Genomic DNA, 9,761 nt, shown 5'->3' on the forward strand with positions numbered 1-9,761 from the left:
GAGAATGGCGACAGGCTTTTTTTAACTTAACAGCTGCAGTGATTGACTGAAGAACTATGGCAAAAAAGGTGGTAAAATGGGGCAGAGCTCACTGAACAAACGTTTCCCTTAGCGACATAAATTTGGGGCTCCCTTGTGGTCGCAACTCGAGGACTTCCTGTAAATTGCATCGGAGGGCCTCCCACGCGGCTTTTTAAACATGTCGTCTTTCGCCTTCACTTAGATTGCTTTTTAATTTTTTTCACTCCTTCTGGGGGGAATTGTTGGTTTTATTTAAGAGTGGTTTTAATTTAGCAGGATATAAACGACAAACAAATGCAAGTTTTTATTGGGCCCATGAAGGCATCTGTTCGATGCAATTAGCGTGTATTTGTAGCAGGAGTCTAACGCACATTAGATAAATGGTTAATTTGGGAGCTTGTGCGCTGACGTAACCCTGCAAAAAAAAAAAAATACTTATAAAACTGACCCAAAGGATTTCTTTCCTGATTTTATTTTGGGAATGAATTGAATCCCTATAATCAACACACTTTCACTTCTCTCTTTGAAAAAAGATTTTCTCTATTGGAAAAAGCAGATTAAAAAAAAAAAAGGAATGTGTTGTTAACACTTGAATTCTGAATAATAAATATTGTCCTTACCTCTTTAATACATTGTAAAATCAGTAGGCCCAAATATATATATATATATTTTTTGGGTGGTGAAGGCAGAAATTTCATTGAAAATAATTTCCTGGTTCTGCACCGCCCCCTTGTGGCTTGCCTTATGTGAGTTTGACTTTACAGAATAATAGAGCTGGAAGGAATCCCGCTGCCCAGGCAGGAAACCCTATACCAGTGATGGCGAACCTTTTCGGCACCAAGTGCCCAAACCGGAATGCGTGTGCATGCACATACGCGTCCCGGAGCTCCAGAAACTCAAAAGACCAGAAAAATGGGCCCGAAAATGTCCCAAATAACGACGGGTTTTTGGCCATTTTTTGGGCCGATTTCAGGCCATTTTCCAGTGCTCCGGTGCCCACAAAGACCAGAAACTAGTTGGCGATGGCGCGCATGCCCACAGAGAGGGCCCTGCGTGCCACCTGTGGCACATGCGCCTATACCAGTGATGGCTAACCTTTTTGCCGTTGCGTGCCAAAAGCAGGGGGAACGTGGGGGGGGGGTCGCGCCCACGCGTGCCCACACCCATAATTCAGTGCGCCCTGCTCCCCCCATGCATGCGCGTGTGACATCCCTGCGCTCCCCCTGCTTTTGGCACGCAATGGCACGGTGGGCCCAATAGGCCTGTTTTTTTGCCCTCCCCAGGCTCCAGATGCTTTCTTGGAGCCTGGGGAGGGCAAAAATGGCCTTCCCCAACCCCCTGGAGGCCGGAAACGGCCCGTTTGCCAACTTCCAGTGGGACTGGAAGGCCCGTTTTTCACCCTCCCCAGGCTCCAGAGCCTTTCTAGGAGCCTGGGGACGGCGAAAAAGGCTTTCCCCAACCCCCTCGGAGGCCGGAAATAGCCTGATAGAGCTGAGCTAGGGCAACGCTCGCGTGCCCACTGATATGGCACTGATATGATATTTCCTCTTCAAACTGTTTTGACTAAACGCCAGATTCTTTCATCATGGCAGAGAAGTCCACGAAGATCTAACTTCCGTGGCTTCTGTTGAAAGGAGACAATTCAGGGAGCAACCGGATATATTTTCCCCTTTCCAGGGCAGCTTTCATCCTATAGGTAATCCTCGAGTTACGACCACAATTGGATCCCAGAATTTACGTTGCCAAGCGAAACATTGGTTTGCCCCACTTTACGACTTTTCTTTGCCACGGTTGTTAAGTGCGTCGTTAGCATTTGTCAAGTTCATAACCCGGACGTTAAGCGAATCTGGCTTCCCCGTCGACTTTGCTTGTCAGAAGGGGATCACGTAATCCCGGGACATTGCAACCGTCATAAATATGAACCGGTTGCCAAGCATCTGAATTTTGGAGAATGCTGCAATAGTCGTAAGTGTGAAAAACGTTCGTAAGTCATTTTTTTTCAGTCCTGTTGTAACTGACTAGACACTAAATGAACCACACTGAATGTAAGTCGAGTACTTCCTGTATTTAATCATGGTCTCCCTTTTAATTTTGGCATCCTTAAGACTTTTGGACTTCAACTCCCAGAATTCCCCAGCCAACAGAGTGGGGATGAAACCTATTTTAAGTGCATGACTGTTGAGAGTTTCGCCTTCATAAACTTCAGGGTTGAATGGATTTGCACAAAATGAAACATTGATTTTATATTACAAGGCCCTCCCAATTACAGAGTCAGCATTTTAGATTCTAATTTTATTTTTCCACTTGGTACTCAGAAGGATCGGTCCGATTCTATTTATGGTGACCCTTTTTATTTTTATTTTTATTTTTATTATGACATTTTAGCTTACAATTTTAAGTCATGCAGCATCTCGGAGATGTAAAGAATGCCTAAGGCCTTCAAATAAATAAGTTTCTAGGAGTTTCTTGCAAGCTTTTGAATAAAACACCATGATTTTTTTTAAAAAAATATATGTTTTTATTTTATTCAAAAAAAAAAAAAGTTAAAATACAAAAGTTAAAAAAAATCCAAAAACAAAAAACCGTCCCACAAAACAAAGTATTGAAAAAAGGTGCATTAAAAAAAAAATCACGATACACACATTATCCCCTCTAGTTAAATTCCCGACTAATAAATTACAAGATTAGTTTCCACCCCTCGCAAAACGGACCCTCCCCAAATTTTTAAACTACTTAATCTACTGAACATGAGGATATTTTTTGAAATAAATGTCTTTATTTTATTTGAAACGAAGTGAAAATACAAAACTCAAAAACAAATCCAAAGACAAAAAAGGAAAAAAAAACAAACCCACACACAAAGCAATCAAAGCATTAAAAAAAAGGTGCGTGAAAAAAACAACCCTCCTGATTGTTGGAGCAAACCGTTTCGCTCCCAGCTGATTGTCAGAGCTACCGGTTCTCCCGAACCGGTCTGAACCGGTAAAATACCACCCCTGCCTGATACACACATTATCTCCTCTAGTTAAATACCGATTCATATATTAGTACAAGATTAGTTTCCACCCGTTGCGAGACCAAAATTTTAAACTACCAGATAACACGAGGATATTTTTGAGCGCGAATCAATGTGCCTGCTACTACGGCTGTTTCCCAAACTCAAAAGAGACGCCGATCGAATCTCGACGCGCGCAGAACTAACCCCTTTTCCCCTCCCGCCTTTCCCGTAAACGCAGGAGAACTTCGACACATCACCAAGCTGAAACCCTGGAGCCTCTTCGACGTTCTGGTGGAGAAATACGGTTGGCCTCAGGAAGACGCGGCGGAGTTTACCGATTTCCTGATCCCCATGCTAGAGATGGTTCCGGAAAAACGAGCTTCGGCTGGCGAATGCCTTCGGCACCCTTGGCTGAATTCGTAGCAGCGGCTTTGGATCGAACCGCTCGGGGCCAGCCCTCCCTTTCTCACGCATCAAAGCTAAAAAAAAAAACCCTGGTGACTGTCATAAAATGCTCTTTAACAGGATGGCTTCAACCCCAGTCCTTTATTTTTTACTTTGGAGGTACTGTTTTGACAATTTATTTTTATTTTTTTGCTTTTTTCGTGCACTGTGTTCTGGGGAGGCGGACGAAGGCGGATTATCCTTTTTTTTTGTCTTCAACTAGTTCTACTGACCGTCTCCAAAAAAAAAAAAAAAGAACCCCCCACCCCACCCCACTTACTCTGTGTCTTTAAACCATTGTTTCTTGTGTTGTGTGGAATCCCAACTGACATTTTGGAAGCGCATCTCCTCAATTCTCTTCCCTTTAACTATGTTTCGGGGCAGGTTTGTAACTATTTATGGAAACTATTTTAGCTGAATATTCTATAATTTACAAGTGTGAGACGTTTTATCAAGTCCCGCATTCGGAAATGTACAATTCTTGAACTTCAAAAGCGAAAAGAGGGACCTTTGTTCTTGTAAAATAGCGTTATGTAAATGCACCCTGTAAATGTTTATTTCCATTAAAAACAAAAAAAACAAAAAAAAAACGGGATGGGGGAGGGCACAAGTTGCAGAGTTAAAGCTATTAAATTGAAAAGTGACTTTAGCATACCAATTGCATGTAGTGGATTTTGCTTTTAGGGAGTTATGTAACCGTCCCTTTCTGTAGCTCAGATTGGATTTGGAACGAGAAAAAGTGACTCTGGATTTCTAAAATCTCACTCTCTCCAAGAGGCACTTTTAAGAAAGTCCGAAGTGTACGAAAAATATATATATATGGTGTCATTTGCTTCCCAGTTGTGAGGTGATAGCATTCTGCTTTTTTTTACTAAGAGTAGTTGCTATATTAGGCTGAAGAATTGAAAGAAAACTGTGGAAGCATTTTTTTGTGCAGAACTGTGGATGCCAAAAAAAAAAAGGGTAGTCCTTTTAAGGAAGGAAAACAACAACAACAACAAAAAAGCAGAAATGATATAAACCTTACATTAAAAAAAAAATAATTAAAGACCATGCACCTTCCATTCATAGCTTTACCTGTTTCAGAAACAAATTGCACTAGCTTATTTTTCCCTCCCCACCCCACCCCCATAATCGACATATTGAGGAAGTAAATCTTCCTTTGTAAGTTGCACACAATAAAAGTTAGGTGTTTTTTTTTTTGTATTAAAAGACAAAAAAAAAGAAAAAGAAAAAAGTAGATTCCAAAAAAGAGATCTCTTAGGCAATACAGATTTTAGAATGTAAAAAAAAAAAAAAAAAATACAGAGGTGTCTTTTAGCCTCTTTTAAAAAAAAACAAAAACAGTCGGTGGGAATGAATGTAAATTTATTTCTGGTTTTACACATTAATTACGGTGCCACTTTGTCCATTTTAAAAGTTTATTCACATGCCTTTGCAATACTTAGATTGTGAGATGATTTTCTCTCTCTCTCTCTCTCCTCTCCCCCCCCCACCCCCATATTGTAACAATAATTGTTTGAGGTGCTTGCAAGTTGTCTTAATTAAAGTGATTGTTTTTCTTTTTTCAGAAATTGTCCTGCTCCCTCTGGATTGTTTTGGTGTAGTGGGGCAAAATGCAAAGAGTTTTTTTTTACTCGTTCGGTGTTTGTTAGCGAAATCAAAGAGAGGTTGCTGCAGAAGTGTTTGCCTTGTTGTTTTTCGAATGTTTTATTAAACAAACAAACAAACAAAACAAACAACCGTCAAAAGCGGAGGGACGCATAGTAGATATCTCCAGGCTTGCCATATATTTTTATACGCCAGGATCCAAATTCCAGAAGGCGAGTGAAATTCACTTGCAGCGAACGTTGGTGCCAGGAGCTTAGAATGCTTGTACGTAACGATAGGTTTTCAAGAGGGCCTTTGTTGCGGTCATAGATACAGATTTTGGACGGAACCAGGCAGAGCCCATAAAAGACTATCGGTAAAAAAACCCACCTTTGCAAAACAAAACAAAAAAAACCCCACACACATCATAAATTGCTTTAGACCAGGGGTGTCAAACTCAAGGCCCGCGGGCCGGATCTGGCCTCTGGGGTGCTTAGATCTGGGCCGTGGGGCCACCCTAGAAACAGCGAAGGACCGGCTTGCGGTGTCTCTGCCAGCAAAAACGGAGGACGGCCCTCCTGAGCTCCGTTTTCGGCCATGACCGCCTCCTGCAGCCCTCTGCCAGTAAAAACGGAGCTTGGGGAGCCAATGCATGGCCCACCCGAGCTTTGTTTTTGGCCATGACCGCCTCCTGCAGCCCTTTGCCAGCGAAAACGGAACTTGGGGAGGCCATGCATGGCCTACCTGGGCTCCGTTTTTGGCCGCAATGGCCTCCTGCACCCCTCTGTCAGTGAAAACGGAGCTTGGGGAGCCCACGCATGGCCTGCCCACGCTCCGTTTTTGGCTGCAACGGTCTCCTGCAGCCCTCTGCCAGTGAAAACGCAGCTTGGGGAGGCCACACATCGTCCACCTGAGCTTTGTTTTCGGCCATGACCGCCTCCTGCAGCCCTTTGCCAGCGAAAACGGAGCTTGGGGAGGCCATGCATGGCCTACCTGGGCTCCGTTTTTGGCCGCAATGGCCTCCTGCACCCCTCTGTCAGTGAAAACGGAGCTTGGGGAGCCCACGCATGGCCTGCCCACGCTCCGTTTTTGGCTGCAACGGTCTCCTGCAGCCCTCTGCCAGTGAAAACGCAGCTTGGGGAGGCCACACATCGTCCACCTGAGCTTTGTTTTCGGCCATGACCGCCTCCTGCAGCCCTTTGCCAGCGAAAACGGAGCTTGGGGAGGCCATGCATGGCCTGCCTGGGCTCCGTTTTTGGCCGCAACGACCTCCTGCAGCACTTTGCCAGCGAAAACAGACCTTGGGGGAGGCTGTGTGAGCTGGCCATGCCCCCTCTCCCTGGCCCCCCAGGTCAAACATAGCCCTGATGTGGCCCTCGATGAAATCAAGGTTGACACCCCTGCTTTAGACCAATCCCTTTCTGAAGGATGCCTATAACTTCAGATGTACAACAGTCTTGCATTCGTTATTTGTAGCTCAGGATTGAAAGAGGGGGTCCTTGGTACTCTCCGAGCTGGGTGATTTTCTTGCAGTCGTTTCATGACCCAAACTTGGGAAACTCGGCACTGATGACATTACCTAGTCGGGTCATGAAACGTCTGCAAGAAAACCAACCAAGTTCGGAGAGCGCCGAGGACCTCAACACCTTGCAGTTGCTGTCCATGGGTGAACAGCCTTGCAAGGAAGCTAATCAATCGGAGGAGGTGATCTCCTCATGCTTCGCCCCCAATTGGCTATGGCAATATGCAAATCCTCGATTCAGGGAGGGAATGGCGTTCCTGGATGGTTGTTATCCCTGTCCTTCACTGAAATACTTCGCGGAGGGTGCGTGGGTGGGGGGAATGTGAGGGAGGGGGAATTCGGAACCGGGATTATGGAAGAGTTGCTTCGGTTTGCGTAGCTTGTCCCCGATGATTATTTGCATACTGTATTCTATTTATGTACTATATAAAAAGGAGGTGATTTTACACCTGGCTGTAGACCGTGTTCATTTCCATGGGATACACAAAGGAAAGTCGCTGCTGGATCTCCGTTGGAATGTGGTGACAATGACCCTACAAAGATCCCACCCAGCAATTTTAATTTTTTTTTGGACCCCGTGTCTTCCCCAGTGGCATCTTGGTTTATTGGGCTGCTTTCCTCTCTCTGTGCGAAACCCTGCAATCCGTGGGGGTAGACGTGGCACCAACTCAAGTCACATTAAAGAAAGGAATCTCGCCTGAGTAACCTGCTAAATTGAGAAGGACTTTATGGTGTCCACCTTAACTGTGGAAGCAGGTAAGAAGGAAGCCTGCTTCGTGTAGGTAGGAAGGAACCAGCTACTTCTCATTTCAGCATATAATATTATGCTATATTATAATATATATAATATTAATTATAGCACACATTCACAAGGATGGAATGGACTCTTAATTCACGGAACCTAAATTGTAGTAAACCTTACGCTACTCCAATACGTTTGGTGGTTCTCATCTGTTACCGGTTTTATCTGTACAGATGGTCCTTGACTTAAGGCCACAATGGAGCCCAAAATTTCTGTTGCTAAGCGAGACATTTGTTCAGTGAGCTCTGCCCCATTTTACGACCTTACCACAGTCGTTAAGCAAATCGCTGTGGTGGTGAAGTGAATCGGGCGTCCCCATTGACTTTGCTTCTCAGAAGGCCGCCAAAAGACAACCATTATCACTGTGCGTCGGGCTAATTTTGATCACTTGAGCACGGGGACGTAGCAACGGTCGCAAGGGTGAAAAAGGGTCATGTCACTTTGGTGTAACTTTGGTCACTCTGGTGTAACTTTGGTCACTAAATGAACTGTTGTAAGTTGAAGACTACCTGTACACAACAACACAGTCAAAATTGGTAGCCTGGAGGTGATAAATATATAACATGATGACGATTTGCCTAGCTATTCCTGTCTCAGGCAACCCAAATGTAAATGAATTTGGGTTGTGTAGTCCAAAAGAGTCTCGGGATATGATGAGGTGTCACCTGGAGCTCCAATGTGCTCATTATATAGACAAGAGTACAGGTAAATTGCGCCCAACATTTCTGTGGTGAAGCAAGACATTCGTTTCGCCCCATTTTACCATCTTTCTTGCCACTGCCATTAAGCGAATCGCTGCAGTTGATAAGTTAGTAACCTGGTTGTTAAGTGAATCTGGCTTCCCCATTGACTTTGCTTGTTGGAAGGTCGCAAAAGCGGATCGCATGACATCCTCCCAAGGAGACTGTGACCGTCATAAATAGGAACAAGTTGCCAAGCGTCTGAATTTTGATCACATGGATGCCAAAGGTCGTAACTCTGAAAAACAGTGGGAAAGCCATCTTTTTCAGTGGCGGCATAACTTTGAACAGTCCCTAAATGAACTGTTGTTAAATCAAGGACTACCTGTAGCGTTTAGTATTGAAGAATGCCATTTGATAAATAGCACACTAATAGCTGTAGTTGTTTCTGCTACTAGCAGGGGTAGCATTTTCCTCCAGACAGCACTGTTATGTTGGATAAAAATGATTAGTGTAAGAGTGGAGTAAGAGTAGAGTAGAACCGAATAACCAGTTGGAAGGGACCTTGGAGGTCTTCTAGTCCAACCCCCTGCTTAAGCAGGAAACCGTACACCACTTCAGGCAAATGGTTGTCCAATCTCTTCTTAAAAACTTCCAGTGTTGGAGCATTCACAACTTCTGGTGGCAAGTTGTTCCACTGATTAACTGTTCTATCAGGAAAAAATGGCTGCCAAATTTCTTCAGAGTCCTTTGGATAAACAGACTAACCGGCTCCATGTTTGCATTTGTTGCGCTCGGTGAATAGAAGCATCCTTTGACCAAAGTTAAGTCGGCTGAGGAGCAGCTAAGGCCCTGTGAGTTGCGACAACACCGTTTCAACATACTTTTTCTTAAAAGAGCAAATTAGCAAAACAAAGAGGGTTTAAAACTGACATAATTGTGATTTATTAACATGAATTAAAATGCCCAACCAGTGCTGCAATGTGACAGTATATTAAAAAAAAAAAAAATTAAAAGTTCATATACTGTACTACTTTCACAAAGATCACACGCTTTTGCAAAAGACTTGTATGTACAATACTATATCAAATGAGAAGCATTAAAGCAGTTTTACACGCAAAAGGAACAGTATTTACAGCACTTGTCAAGAGACATTAGAAACAATCTATACATTAAATTACAACGTCTTGAAAAGAAGTATTGAAAATAAAGGAGCCATGTTCACACCAAACTATTAAAAAAAAAAAAATCTGTATTGCGCCTTCTACTATATGCACACAAAAACTGTTGACAGATGGGGGGAAAAAAATCTTGTTAGTGCCATCACTTAGCCGTGTACTTCTTTTTTTTTTAATTACATATGTATAAAAAGTAAATATAGAAAACATTCACTAAATGAATTTTTTTAACTGCAACAAGAAAATTGAAAAGTTATGCAGCAACAAATCTACTGCCGGAACAAATGGAGCTGGAATGTTCATGTACAAAATAATAATTATTTAAAAAAAAAAAAAAACCCGCCTTTAAAAAAAACTGGCTTTTGCGGCACAGTTTTAGGGATTTTTTTTTTCCTCCTTTTTTAAAAAGCAAAACTGGAAAGAATACGATGAAAAGCACGCGCGCACTGGTGTTCACTTTTTATACAAAGTATAATGTACAAGCTTTAAAAAGTACCTTGAACAGGTACATATGAAATATACAGAT

General features: G+C 43.1%; 1 protein-coding gene across 3 annotated transcripts in view; it reads left to right on the forward strand.

The window, feature by feature from the left end:
- The window catches only part of SRPK2 (SRSF protein kinase 2), a 142,398-nt gene extending 137,361 nt beyond the window's left edge, over nucleotides 1–5,037 (forward strand). For all 3 annotated transcript variants that reach the window (XM_070947977.1, XM_070947978.1, XM_070947979.1), the window contains one exon: nucleotides 3,258–5,037. In XM_070947977.1, the coding sequence (XP_070804078.1) occupies nucleotides 3,258–3,442 (185 nt within the window). In that variant the 3' untranslated portion in view covers nucleotides 3,443–5,037. The remainder of the gene's footprint in view (nucleotides 1–3,257) is intronic.
- The last annotated feature ends 4,724 nt before the right edge of the window (nucleotides 5,038–9,761 follow it).

This window comes from Pituophis catenifer, unplaced genomic scaffold (genome assembly GCF_029215685.1).
Source record: "Pituophis catenifer annectens isolate HBS135680 unplaced genomic scaffold, rPitCat1.0.hap2 SCAF_7, whole genome shotgun sequence".
NCBI lineage: Eukaryota > Metazoa > Chordata > Lepidosauria > Squamata > Colubridae > Pituophis > Pituophis catenifer.